This window comes from Varanus komodoensis, unplaced genomic scaffold (assembly GCF_004798865.1).
Source record: "Varanus komodoensis strain SLA01 unplaced genomic scaffold, ASM479886v1 scaffold5, whole genome shotgun sequence".
Taxonomy (NCBI): domain Eukaryota; kingdom Metazoa; phylum Chordata; class Lepidosauria; order Squamata; family Varanidae; genus Varanus; species Varanus komodoensis.
The window spans coordinates 51,053,883-51,069,094 of record NW_025336087.1 but is presented as its reverse complement, the minus strand read 5'-3'; the positions used below and the strand labels follow the sequence as shown (position 1 = coordinate 51,069,094).

Below are 15,212 nucleotides of genomic sequence, written 5' to 3'. Positions count from 1 at the left end.
ATTGGCTACAAATTCCTCTTTGCCAGTTCCATCTATGGCTGTCACTCTGAAATAGAAAAAAGCAGGAACACTTCCAGCTGGAGTCAAGAGAAGGACTGCAAGGCAATGAAGATTAATGCTAAGATAGTTATCATATCTTGAAAGAATAACCAATTAGATCCCCACTGGAGAAGAACCAACTTGAGGGCATAGAGATTGGTTATTGTAGAATGTATATGTATAAACTAGGGGGGAAATAAGGGTACAAGTTGGGATGCTTTCTGCGCACAAATCCAGAAGGAACTTCCTCTGTAAGTACAAATGTTTAATTCTGCAGGTTGGTATGACCAAGGTATTCCACAATGTGATGCTCTGAAGCTGATTACCAAATTTAGTTTTAGATTGTGTGGAATGCTACCAACTGCTGGAATACCCTCCTATCAAAGGAGACATCCACAGAGGCTTCAGTCAGCTTTATAATGTATAATGAAAAAAAAAAAAAAAAGGATTTGTCCAAGTTGCTGCCTTACATATTTCAGTCAACCATGCATTGGTGCTTAAAGTGGCTGCTGATCTAGTTGAGTGTTCTGTAACATGGAGAGATACAATATTCATTCACCAGAAATATGCATGCATTTAACTATCTAGCTAATGTGAATCTGGACACTGGGTGGGATGTGAATAGCAAACTGGATTGCCTGAAGAACTGGGCACAATCGAGGCAATTTTCTACTGCCTAACATATACCCCTGGGGGTGAGAGGAAGGAGAGAAGGAAGGTAGGATCAGGTCTTAAGACCTGTGAAACTAAACATTAACTTTTGCAATGAGTACTGGATCTGTTCTGAGGATTACTGTGACTTCTTAAAAGTTGATGAGCCCTTCCCTTGCTGAAAGCACTGATAATTCTAATACTTTGCTTGAAGAAGTAACAGCTACCAGGAATAAGCCTTTTTGAGACAATGTTCTAAGTGGTACAGACTGGAAAGAGATTTTGTAGGCTGCACAATGGGAACTTGTAATTGTGTGAGTGCTTATAGAGAGGCTCCCTGGGGAATCTTTTAAGGTGAGAATTTGTGCCTAATTGTGGGGGAAAGAGGAAATCTTAATAGATGGCTGTTGTTTGCCTGCACAAGGTGCTGAGTTTTAGGCCCAAGAGGAGGCCTGCTTGGAGGAAGAGAAGTTCTGTGATACCTACAGTTTAGGTGAGTCTTGTCTTTTCTCCAGCACCATATGGAGGAAGCCTTCCAAGTGGTCTTGTATATGCACAATGTGGATTCTTTACAGAATCCAAGAAATGTATTTATAATAGTATTGAGACAGCCTAGTTTGGAACAGATGGATCTTTCCATAGCTGCAAAATGAACTGAAGCCATCATGACTGGGTGAAGAACTGCCCTCTGAACAGAATCCTGCTTTTTAAGGGAGAAGCCATGGCCCTTGATGCATCTGATACAGCAGTTTGGAAAGTGACTGTTGCCTCTTCTAGTTTGATTATTTGCAAGGACTGAGACTGGTGAACAGGTACTGAGTCTTTCCTTCAGCCACCTGAGATTCAGCATGCCTATTCCTTCCGCTCCTTATGAGTGGAATCTTGAAATGAATCTTGGAAGCTTATGGTTCTGTTGTGAGATGCATAGATCATAGAATAGTAGAGTTGGAAAGGGCCCTGAAGGCCATTGGGTCCAAGCCCGTTGTTGCAAGACACCAAGTTATACCATCTCACTCAGATGGCTGTCCAGTCATGTCTCTAGTGTTAGAGAGCCTACCGCCTCTCTAGGCAGTTGGTTCCACTGTCATATTGTTCTGACAGTGAGGAAGCTTTATGAGTGGAGTGAATTGGTGCTGAACTTCTTGAAATACTGAAGGATACAAAGTCTGTTCCTATAGATCTATCTGCTGAGGTAACCCACTGTGTGGTTCAGCATCCCATTGCTGGGCTTAGATTTCATAGCAGCAAGGACTGGACTTCTTTGCAAAGTTATCATGGATGTCAATTTGTGTGCACCTTTGCCTTAATATTCTGTGTCCTTATGAAAACATAAGTGCAATGGAAGTGGTATAAGAAGTGCTTCAGATCCAAGTGTATTGCTCTGATTTCTAGCCAAATAAGGTTGTGTTTTTCTGATGGCTGCCATTTCTCTTGTACTGCAATGCCCCCGCCCCGATTCTTCAAGATTGGTATCTATGTTTAGCATGATCTTGCCTGGTTTCTGGAAGGGTGTACTTGTCTAAAAGTTCCCAGTAGCATTGTCACTAGAGAAGCTCTGAGTTGGTGAGGAACAATGCACTGACTACGCCATGATCCTTCCTGGCAATCTGGGTCTGGAAGAGTAGTAGTAAGCTTTGTAAGGGGCATGAATACAGCCTAGCCCATGGAACAATGTCAAAGCAGGAAATCATGAGGCCCGGTAGGTGTACCAGATCCATTAAATCTGCATATGCTGATGCTGAGATATTTTTGATCGTTTGTAGTCTAAATACTGTGTTTATTCCGAAAGAGATAGTCCTTTGTAGTACTGAATATGGCTCTGAGGTTGCATGGAGGCTGTGCTGGTGTAAGCTGGCTCTTTTTGAGGTTTATGTACTGATGGAAGTAAGAGACTGTTAGGGGAAGATCCAGTGAAACTTTAATTAGATGAGTACTCCTTTTAAGGTATTGATAGACCACCAATAGGGCACCATGAAGTTGGTGAAGACAAAGGTTCCAAGAAGTGGAAGAGGCATCTATTCAGTCTTCTTCATGGCTGTCAAAAAGGATGCAGATGGCAGGCCATACTGAATCTCAAACATGTCAACAAGGTTGTAAATAGGGACATGTGATGAATCCATTTTGTGTGGAAAAATCTGCCAAATCCTCTGGCTTCAGTTTCCTGGATTCTAGTCTGCTTTGCAGTAGTTCCTAGTGATTGCACCCAATGTTCATGAGGTGCTTGCTGGGAAGTGAGCCCCATGTGCTACAAAAGTAGCACCTTTCTTCTGTGTCTGCTGCCACCACCACCGAGTGGGAGGAGGCTGGGCACTAGGAATGGCAACCAGTATACCAGCTTGCAATGCCCCTTTTCTGCATGCACTGCTGCCAGCAGTAGCAAGCAGGGAAGAAGCCTGGTCACCAAGAATAGTGGCTGAGCCACTCACTTCACCCCTTTTTCACATGTACCTCTATCAGCAGCATTGAGCAGTGAAGAAGGTTGGTCATGAGGAATGGAGGCTATGGAAGGTTACCAATGCTGTTACAGGAGATCTGTGAGTGTTTGTGGACTAGGCTTCCTTTGCAGGACTGGGTTGAGCATGACAGGACGTCTGTGAGTTTGGAGATATGATTCCAAAAGGGTTCGTCCCAACCCTAATTGTATGTTTCTGTGCGTGGTCTTCTCTGTACTATTTGAATGATGGAAAAATATTCGGTATAGAGGGAGTAGGCGGCTCTTTATTCCCTTCTCACAGATTAGAAGAGGTGAAACACTTTCCTCCTGCTGGGAGAAATTGAAACTGTTTCCCAAAATGGCTACCTGACGAATTTAGTGGCATTCTTAGAAGAGGGAGTGAATCATAAAGCCTTCTCACCAATTCTGCAGGTCTGGCATCGGGTTCTAAATCAAATCCAATTGCAAGCTGCATCTTGCCTAGGAACAGGGTGGTGTACTTAGCCAAACCAAATTTCCCCTCTTCCTTGTACTCAGTCATCTTCCTTATGGCTGCACTGGAGCTTTCCCACTCCATTCTGGAGAGAGCCAGCCAGCAGTGTGAGCCAGCAAGATGGTTATCTTGGGGCCAATCATCTTTTTCAGCAGAAAAAACATATTCTTGTAGGAAACTAAGACACCTACATGTTTTGTTTTCTGATTTTGTGAAGTAACCACTTCACATTTGATTGATCCTGTTTTCTTGATTTCTTTAGCGATAGAACCATAATGGGGGGTGGGGGGAGAGCTGCAAAAGAAGCTCTTTTTTAAAGGAGAAGCTAAAAAAGCTTGGAAGTTGTAGTTAAGAAAATAATTTTAGTTGACAGATTAACAGTAATATCATAGGTAGCTTTTTTCAAGAGGAGAGGTGAGAAATAGCTCTTTCCTGGGTGAAAAGCAGGAACGAAAAAGGTAATGAAGGACAAACACAGTTGTACAACTGCCACATGGTCCCTGATTTTTTGTGGGTGACAAGGAGAGTTAACCAATTGTGAAATTCTTTCCTCACATCAACCTGGAGAATGTAGTTAGCCTTCAGATCAGCACTTCCAGAATTTTGTGATGCAGTTTTTGACTCAAAAACTGAGTGAAAAATGAGCATATTAGGCAAAGCTGCAAAAATGTTTATATTACAAACACACAGTAGGGGGAAATGTGTATGAAAAACAAATGAAAAAATTCATTTTTAAAAAATTGCAAACTAAAGCAGAAACTGGATTAAAAAAACCTATGGTCCATCTTGATTTTGCTATAATCAGCCAAACATGCTGATTCATACATCCATTCTTATTCCCTGTGAAGTATATGTAGGAGTTCAGCTATATTAGTCTTAGAGCAGCTGAACTTTTCTTTCAGTTTGTGAAAACCAAGAGCTCAGTTCATCAGCTTATTATAATACAATGCAGCAATTATAGATCACAATGTTAGGCACAGTTTACATTTGCCAAGTCATCCTACTAGTCTTATACACCATTTCATGTTACTGGAAGTTTTTGTCTAGAGGTTTCCAGCCTCCAGAACTTACCATGATCTATAGTATATTTACAAGAATTAAAGAAACCCAGTGGACAAAATTCTATTCTCATTGAAACCACCATAAATTCTTTAGAAGGACTATATTATTATTGATTGACCAGAATATGTTATTTCACTCACTACTAATTTCTCTGGACCCGTACACAGCTCTGCATGGTATCTTAAAAATATCATCTGTTCTGGCAATTTTATCTGTACTGGCAACAAATTAGAAAAAGCACTAATATTGACTCCTTGGCACTTATTATATTGTAACACTTCCACATAGGTGGAGAATCGTGAATAACCAGTTTTAAAAATATTTCATCCAACTGACAGTGCAACACTAGATGAGGACTTTGCATAAAATAAAACTTCCTACTTGTGATCAAAAGAATTGCACCAGCAGATGAGATTAATAATTCTGGACAAGCATCCCTGAAATATAGTGTGACCATTTGTTTGCAATCTTTCCTGGCAATACAGAACCACAAAGTAGAATTTGATGTGCCTTAGGTTGCTCTCTCCATCCTGCATTGTGTGGTAACTGAAATCTCCTTATTTCACATTCTGTAGTGTAATTTGCATGTAATATATGTTCTTCTTACAGACATATTGTTCTATACTACAGCACTGTCAGAACAACCTAGTTGAAAAAGTCCTCAAATGTCAGCATCTTGCCTTTACAGATTTCTTTTTCTATAAAGAAATACATGCCCAAGGCCTAAAAGCTCCCCCCACCACCACTGCAATCTCCGTAAGAATAGCTCTATGGGGTACATTTATATCCCAAACAAAGGAACAAAAGAATGTCCAGTAAAGGTCATCTTGGTCTCTTTTTAAAAGTAAGGTTATTAACTTAAGTCTCTAGCAAACAAAAATCCATTAATGAAAAGCTTTTCTTTTTCTTTAAGTTAGTATGCCAAAGTGCAGGAGAAAGGTTAATAGGTCAGGCATTCTTTTCTAAATTTTATTGTTATGCAGAGCCTCAGAAAAGATTAAATCTTTAATTATCTGTACTTGTTGAGAGCTGAAAGCCAATTTTAGGCTGACAAAAAACACCTGGGAGGAAAAATTAACCAAATCAAAGGCCTTTCTTAAGTAGCTTCCTTGCCTGAGGCACATTTGTCTGGGGTCAAAAACGATTCCAGATCCAACTAATACTAGTATTTTGTTGACATGAAGGGCACTAGTGAGGCCCAACAAGCCCAAGCAGTACTCTCTGCTCATATTACAAGATCCAGAATCTCCTATTCTGGGTTAATGCCACCATGTCTTCCTCTAGAGTAGTTGATGCAAAAAGTTGAAAACAACTGTACAAATTTAACATAAGCAGAGGCAGAAATCACAATATCAGCTATGCTTTCACAGATGTAATGTGGAGAATTCTGACCCATTCCATTATTTCAGAAATAAGAATGCAAAATGTATTAGTTAACAGGGGCATCTATTATAGCAGAATAGTGACTTGTTCCTTAATTAAGACAGATCTGGAAGAACCACTCAATGTTCCTTCTCCAGTTTGTCCACTGGATAGGGCTACCTGACAGGTTCTAAATGGATGAAGTACCATGATGAAAACTATTCCATAAGGAACAGATGGCTCTTCATTTCATCAGGTCACACAATGCCTTCCCTTTGGAAGGTCTCCTCCTATGGAAACATCAGACTTTGCTACAGATCTACTAACAGGAACCAAAGCTTACCCCACAGAATGCTAAGGCTGAGCTTTCTGAAGGATGTCTCAAGGATAGTAGAAAGGGGACTAAAAAAGGAAATTACTTCTTTCTTTTCCTGGGTCATCTTTGACAATATCCCTAGAACTAAATGAGCAGGATCTAAATGAGCAGCTTCACATACTTGCCCCACCCTCCCACAAAAGAATCACAACCTGCAAGTTTGGTTGCAGCTAAGATGCACGAGCTGGATACTTTTGCTTTTGCAGGAAGGCTAGGTCCAACTAGGTTGTTGGCTAAGTTCCAACAACCAAAATCCTCTTGGTGACAGCAACAAAATCGTTTGCCATTTTTGAGAAGCAGTAAACACATACGTGCCGCTGACAACAGCTGTCAGAAGTGGCCATCCCAATTGAAAGCTTTAGAGTACACCTCTCCTAGGAAAGGAGGAGTGGACAAATAGGCCAGAGGCACTCGAGTCACTAGTAAGGATAGCTGGGAGCCAATGATCCAGTCCATGGTGCTGCTCCACTTAGATCAGTGATGAGGAGTGGGCACACCTGCCTCCTGAGAGTGGGATGCCTGATCCGCTTGGCTGTGCCACTCAAAGATGGGACAAAGCCACTGCACAGATCACCAGTTTTTTGTCTAAGAAGTCTACTCTAAGGCAGTTAGAAGCAGGGAGCTCCTTGCAAATTGCTCCAGCTTTAGGGCACAAGTTTGTTTATGCAACAGCAATTCTGACAGTTGGGGCAAGCTGAAAGCAGTGGACAATCTCTAGTTGTCTAACAGAGAAGACTTATTTCACCTCACAGTGTCCCTTGAGATATTAACTGGAAGGCAGGGGGGGAGAAAGAGAGCAAAGCACCCATGATGAGCCTGATCATGGGTACTCCAAAACATAAACAACCACAGCTTATTGCTGTGTGAACTCACCCACAATGCTCTAAAACTTGTGTGCTTTTGATTTTAGGACAGAAAAGAGTTTGAAGATGTTGCCAATAAACATTATTTTAAAAGAAGATTTACTAACAAAAGCTAATTTCTAGATGTAATCAAACTATTACCAGATTTTTGTTTTGAATCTTTGAAATAATCTCAAACATGGCTGAATTCTCATTACATCTTCCAACAAGCTTCACTTAATAAGTTATCTATGTTAATATCCTGTCAGGAAACTAGATAACACTACCAGAATTTTAATATGTACATAGCCATGGGGGAGTAGTACTTGTGTACTACTTCTCAGATCACTCATCTTTGTAATTAGGTTGATCATATTTACAATCCAGCCAGTCTTACTTCAATCTGACAAACTGTACAGAGGAGACAGGTGCTATTGATCCATTTCTAGAGTAATAAAATTCCATATAACAAAAACCATTACTACAAAGGGGGATAAATAAGTTCATTAACAAATGGATCACAGCACGGCATACAGAATATAGCCCAAGTATTATGGAAGTCAGCATAATATGAACTTGGATCATACTTTATTACAAGCATTGTAATTGTATACAAATTCCAAAAGCATACTACTGATTGCTTGAAACTGGCAAAAGGAGTTTGAATGCACATTACCCTCTTTATACAATATAAAACTTTGGCCCTCAGATCTCTAAAAATTAAAAGATAGCCCGTGCTGCAAGATAATATATAACATTAAATACAAACTAACACCTTTGAGAAATTCAGCAAACTTACTGCAGGATTAACATGATGTTCACATTATACTTAGTTCACTAATATTTTCATTATCCAGTTATAAGATGGTCTTCATCTATGTAAGACTGGTTGAACATTTTGTTATCTGGGCTGGTGATCAAACTATTACTGACTTTTCTTCCAGGAATTCACTAGATCTCTAACAGGTGAGCATAGCACAGTGTTGAAACTCTCCTTCTAAGCAGACCCATACAATGGTTTACTAATTAGAAGCTTTATTAAGGTAATAAAAGCCAATCAGACAGGCTTAAAAGTACAAATAAATTGTATTGTAGAATTCAAAAACCAAACCAAACATACTAGCTACTAAGAAAGTATGGCCTTTTGGTAATAAGTTGATTCCAAGCTGAAGAAACCTCATCCTTTCAAACTCCAATTCCCCACACACCCCTTTAAGACAAATCCTTTTTGTCTCAAGGCCAACTGCTTGGAACACCTGATTCCTCTTTAGCTTATCCCACACCCTGGAATTAATAATGGCTGATTTGCCCTGCAGATCACACAGCTTGAGGTGTCCTCTGAACCCAATGAACTGTACCTGTGCTTTGTGAAACTGTGGTGTATGAAGCTTGCTGGGTGGGGTGGGCTCCCTCCTTCACAAAGCAGGAAAGGTTGCTTGCAGCTACCATATACTAGACCACAATGTGTAATACTGCAGTCCTGCTCTATATATTTTTTTTAAGTTTCCCTTGGAGTGAGAGCTGTAGCATACTCCACCAATCAAACTTTACCTTTTGGGTCACACAGCCAAGGAGAGCACTGGAGCAGTGATGGATCCCTGCTAGTTACCAGACCCAGAAAGGTGGCATCAGCTGAGCTAACTGCTATTGTCATTCCTTTGATGGTAATGCTTGAAGTTAAGGTGCTACAAGCGCAATATAAAGGGCATCCCCCCAAAAATTGACATCATTGGCTATGTTATTAGACTATGAAAGATGTCAGTTTTTTGGGACATCCTGTATAATTTCTGCCTGGCTTACCATTGCTATTGTGGCTTCTTCAGTAGCATTGCTTTGGGGCTGACAGAAGGAAAGGTGAGAAGAGGGAGGGGTTGCAATTATTTGGGAACTGCCCATAGGGTGTTAAGAAGTCCCCTGTGGCCCTTGCAATGCCATACAGTGGTTTATTGTAACTTTAAATGATATCAACATTTAAAACACATTAACCCTACAATTTGCTGTAGGTAAAAAGGAAAAAACACGCATATATACTCGTTAGAAAAAGTATTTTAAAGTTGTATATGAAGATTAAAGGTTATTTAAAATGACATTTTAATTATTAAAATGGCATTGGCAGGATGTCACACTAATAATATCTACATCAGAGAAGTATAAAAAGAACTAATTTCAACTAACCACAAAGCAGTATTTTTAGAAAAAAGTATGTTATGAAAAATAGGTTGCAATATTATACTCACTTACTTGGGAGTAAGTCACACTGTGCTTTTTTTCTGAGTAAACATGTATGGGACCATATTGTAAGAGACTAGAAACTAGTTAAGAAATAACAGCAGCTTTTTGAACTGCAAACAAGACCTCTTTAAGATTGCAATAATAAAATCCCTGGATAGAGGAGAATGCATGGTTTTTAACCCACTGTGTGCTTTATGAAAGATAATGAAAGACCCATAGAAGTCATAAACAGCACTCCTTGACTGTCATATGCTGCATTTCCTCACGTTCAGTATGACCTGATTTGTTATGGGATCAGTACAGTAATGCCACACTGCCCCTAGTTTCTTTTGAAAACCTAATATTTGATGTGTTTGTGGTTGTTAGCAACATTTTCATGTTTTTGTTAACATGTTCTCTCTCTCCCCCATCTATCTATGCCTGTCCTCCTTTTTTTGTCAAGTGTCATGTACATAGATGATGCTAAATAAATAAAATTAACATGGCTCAGAGGACAACTGTGATACTGCAATGTGGGTTACAATCTTATCTTGCAATAGCAAGTAATAATTAAAATGGGATAAGAGAATATAGCCCTTTCCACACGCATGCATATTCATATGTAAGTTTGCAGTCCTTTAACTTTAAATCTTTAAGATGTTTCTACTGATATTAAAGGAGGTTACATATGAAATAATTCTGTAGGACCACATCTGAGGCTGCTTGGCCATCAAACTTTCATCAAATATTTAAAGAATGTATTTTTTTAAAGCAAGTATGACTTTACAAAGAAAACAAAGAACTAACCTAGATAAACATGAGCTCACCTGTCTTTGTAATTGATCACAGTATCAATGATGGCATTCATCTGCTTTGTCAGCTTAGGGGGATTGGGTGACAATTTCTCTGCTGGAGGTCTTCCCCTCCTCTTTTTTGCTTTTTCTCCATCTTCTTTGCTTGAATCCTTGTCAACGTTTCTTCTTCTTTTTCGTTTTTTAAGCCGAACTTCCTCTTCCATTTCTTCCAAATTGCCGTCTTCGATTGCCTATTAATTAGACGATTCTCAATTAGAGAAGTAGAAAAATAAACTTGAAAGATCAAAGACACCAACAGAAGGCATATACTGAAAACTGTGCAAGGTGTGAATAACCTTGAATATGAGCTGAATCAATAGAATCACAAGTCTAACAAAAGAAATATTAGGAGTAATCAACAGGACTAAAGCATAGTAGTAGTGTTGTCCCAAGTAATTTAATTGTATCCAGTAGAGTGGCAAGGCCACACCCCAAAAGGCCTTTGATGTTACAAGAATATACATGCAAAATATGAACAATATGATATTTTAATAGTTACATTCAAATATCCTTTTAAATGCATGTTCAGAGACAAGGCATTTGGCACAGGAGGCAAAATCCTTTCAAATTACATTCATTCACATATCTATATACATATCCCCAACAAATGTAACCTCTGAAAAATTACTTCTGCAGAAGAGTTTCCACACAGAATTCCCAAATCACTTAAGAGTACACATTTAAATCACTATGCCATTTTACCTAGTATAGCACCTCCTCACAATGCAGAAGAAGTGGACTGTACAAAATACTGGCATTATGGGATGGGAGAAACACCACAACTCATGCACAGTCAAGAAACATTTACTAGTAAAAAAAAATTACCTGTAAATGTGTGCTTAAAATCACAGTCAACAACAGTATGCAATGAGAATGTAAAATTACTAGAACAACGAACCTTGTTTAAAAGAAATCTGTTCACACTTTGTCTAAGAAATCCATGTGACAAACGGAGAAACTGAACTTTGTTTGGTTTTAAAACAAAAGAGAAAAAAAACAAAGATACAGGGCAGTTCACTATTACATAAAATTTAAAATTAAAAAGATGTTAAAGGGAAAATACTCCACCACCCTGATTTTTAAAATAAATCATATCAGCCTTTATGATGAATGCTTTCTCAAAACATAAATGTTGATATTGTTCCTTTAGCTTCCCTGTACTGCCTAGAATACATGCAAATGCTAATCAATCCTTTCTCAGAGCTGAAAGAGCTCTAATCATAAGGCAATTACCTTCATTTCTCCACAGCACCAAACATGGCTAATATTTATGATCATGTGAGTGTAACAATCAATATACAAAGAGTGATTACATCCCAGACACAATTTCTTTCACTTGGGTACGTCTCTTGCAAAACGTTTTGTGCATAAAACCTGGTGCACCACACAAAACAGGCTGGCATGTTAAAAACGCCAGTGAGACTTCAGAATCTGTTTCCTATTCATCCGTCGATGTGCAAATCCACAGAACAAACATGAACGTACAATCCTGAGGGAGAGCCTGAAACCCAGGCCTTAATAATCAAAAGACAATTTCCATCATGCTTCCACAGCATTCAGAAAGCCACTATGAAGGAGCTTGAGATTTGATGAGTTAGGAGGAAGAAAGGAAGACAACAACAACAAAAAATATCTGCACACAAATTCATTAATATTCATTTGGCTAAAGCAGGACACCCACTATACAACATAGCAGCTAGCGAAGATTAAGCAAAGGAAACTGTTCTGCAAATCTTGGAAGCTAGAAATGCTAATAATAAACACAGCATGCAAGGCTGTCAACAGTTAATGTTATTGCTTCTCCTTAAGCACTCATTTGTACACAGAAACACAGAGAACACCAGCTTTTGATGTGTTACACACCTACACATGCCTGTGATGTAGTTCTACTGAATCTTCAAGACGGCAATGAAAAAGGATATTTACCTTACCACTATCAGCAGGCCGGCTATCGGAAATCACAGTTAGTGGGGATAAAATTAACAAGCCAGCAAAGCAGCGAGCTGCTAGTCTCTTCATCAGCTGATCAGGAAAAAAAAGAGAGCTGGGGAAAGGCTATGTTTTCATATACAAGTAATTTTATTTTACTGAAAATGTAATACTGAAAGGATTGTAGATACTCAAATCTGCTGTTTCATTCTACCTACCACAAGGCCCGAAGCCTTCTTCCTTCAGCCTGCTTTAATATTGACAACTACTTATCATATTTTCCCCTTATTATTCCAGGAACTCAAATCAGGATTTTTTTTTGGCAAGGCAGTTATTGATTCCTGGAAGCATTTTAATTATAGTATCAATATTTTACAAACCCAGATATATAAACATATACTTTTAAAAAAGCAAAATAATGAAGTGTGCATTTTAAAGCTGTATTACACACAAAGCTGCTCCATTGTTCTCTCTAGAAATCATGAATTGGATTTACTGGAATTGCTATAAGCACTATAATGTTTTTTAAAATCATGTCCTCACTGAACATTTTTGCAAGCATTTTTAAAGCAATGAAATATTTCTACATTTTTAGAATGCCCTCATCTACATCCAGCAGAGGATAACAAGATCTCAAAGCTACTTTAATATTTCCACATGCCACACCACAAAGTTTATTTGAATTATCACTTTGCTGATCACTTGTTGGCAAGGTTTTTAAAAAGAAGTGAGCAAATATATTAAAACTGGTATTACCAATTCTCTACAATGCATTAACACATGCCAGATTCTATGTATTTTATACACATGCTGATGACATCTTGATAGTGCTGACATACTGCTTACAAAAATAACTTTAAAAATCCATTTTTCCTGTAATATGAACCAAAATTTATCAAAACTGGTTCTCTATAATTTGTTGATAATCCATGCAAGTTCTCACATTATTTTAATCAAACTGAAGCTTTTGTTTACCAGACGCACAATTCATAAAACTAGATATACTATGTGACATTTAACTTGAATTGTTAATGTCTTGTTAATTTTACAATTTTTTTAAAATGTCAAAATATGATTGAACACGACTAGTTCTTAATCACATGATAATTTCATCTATTCCCTTTCTTGTAAACTGTATCTAATTTTGGATTTTTTTATTTTATTTCTCTTGTCATATGTGCCAGTGTAAGCTTACAAACACTTAATAGCATAGTGTTCCACCCAAGTCATAAGAGTAGACCTCCTCTTAAAAAATCGGGTTCTCCCTGCCAAAATCTGCTCCACAATCAGATCTAGGGAACACAGGAGGTTGCAGAATCTGTTCTGCCACTGATGTCTGTTTTCTTGGTGCAGGCACACAGTTGAATATCACCCATGGTAATGAAACAAATTCTTGAACTAATATCTGATTGACGATTATATATTCTAAGTAACTACAATGGACAAAGCAGAGTTAGAACCAGCCCTACTGCCAGGCAGGATGATACATCCTGTAGCATCAGGCAGGTTTTGGTGTATTACTAAAAAGTAGCAAGCAGCCAACTTAGATTACTATTACATTTTTTACTACCATAGGTAGGCAAAGCTAAAGATAAGGATTCCCCTTACATGCATGCTAGTCGTGTCTGACTTGGGGGCCAGCACTCATCTCTGCTTGTAAGCCAAAGAGCCATCATTGTCTGAAGAAATATGTGGTCATGTGGCCGGCATGACTAAACACCGAGGCACACGAATAATATTACCTTTCCTACCGCAGTGGTACCCATTTATCTACTTGTATTTGCGGGCTTTCAAATTGCTAGGTAGGTAAGAGCTGGGACAAAGCAGGAGGCGCTCACCCCATCATGTGGATTCAAACTGCCAATCTTCTGATCAACAACCCAGCGGCTCAAAGGTGCTATTTAGATTTTCTGTCTGAGACACTAAAATATATTTGAGTGCCTCTAGTCATAGAAAGTACTTGATAGAAAAGAATTCAAAGTGTTGTTGTTGACATATAAAGCCCTAAATGGCTAGGGACCAGGGTACCTGAGAAAACACCTCTCTCCATACATGCCTACTTGCCACTTCTGAAGTCTTCCTCTGAATACCCTGAAAGAGTAGGAGTGGGGCATTCTCTACAGTGGTGCCCAGACTTTGGCATTCGTTCCCCAGAGACATATGGCTGGTGCTGACCTTGCTTTCTTTTAGGCACCAGGAAAAACTTTTCTTACAGGAATTTGGTTAATTTAATTTGTGCTTTGTTGTTGATTTATTTACTTGATTGGTTTTGTTTTTACTCATTTAGTTGTACTTGGTTTGTGTTTTGAGCATGATCCTTTATTACCTTTTATTCCATATCACCTTGTATAATACTGTATTAATTTCTTTGTTTTTATCCATTTCATTGAGTGTATTTTATATGCTGGTTTAGCATCTTGTAAGACACCCAAAGAACCAGTGGGTTATGGGGCAGCATAGAAGTACAAACAAACAAACAAACATTGACTCATTTCTGCCCAAATCCCCACCCTTTTGACTACAATTACATTTAACACGCCATTGGCCAATACTCAACAGAGTTGTTATGCAAACACCTCCTTCCACTGATTCCACTACACAAGAGGGATATGCTACTCACAGAACAGAGATGTGCGGCTTCGTACGGGAAGCCGCAAAATGAGGGCTCATTTCTGGATTGGGACAGGTTGGCAGAACTCCCTTGTGTGAGCTCTACTGACCTGCAGTATTCCAGTAATGAGCTTCCCCTCTCACCTTTAGTTACTCCCATAAGTGATAGATCTCCACTGTGCAAGCTTACAGAATGGAATCACTGGAGGTGGAATGGAATTGGCAGGGGCACAGTGTGCCCTGCTAGATACTGCTCATTAGCCACAAAGACAACTGCTCCAAAATATCCCACCAGTCAAGTAGGAAACTAATATCCCACCAGTCAAGTAGGTTCCTACCATGTCTGAAC

General features: G+C 38.9%; 1 protein-coding gene across 4 annotated transcripts in view; it reads right to left on the bottom strand.

Annotated features, from left to right (window-relative positions):
- Positions 1–15,212, bottom strand: part of SMARCA2 (SWI/SNF related, matrix associated, actin dependent regulator of chromatin, subfamily a, member 2) — a 121,750-nt gene that overhangs the window by 16,433 nt on the left and 90,105 nt on the right. For all 4 annotated transcript variants that reach the window (XM_044446805.1, XM_044446807.1, XM_044446806.1 and 1 more), the window contains one exon: positions 10,298–10,515. In XM_044446805.1, coding sequence (XP_044302740.1) covers positions 10,298–10,515 — 218 coding nt within the window. The remainder of the gene's footprint in view (positions 1–10,297; positions 10,516–15,212) is intronic.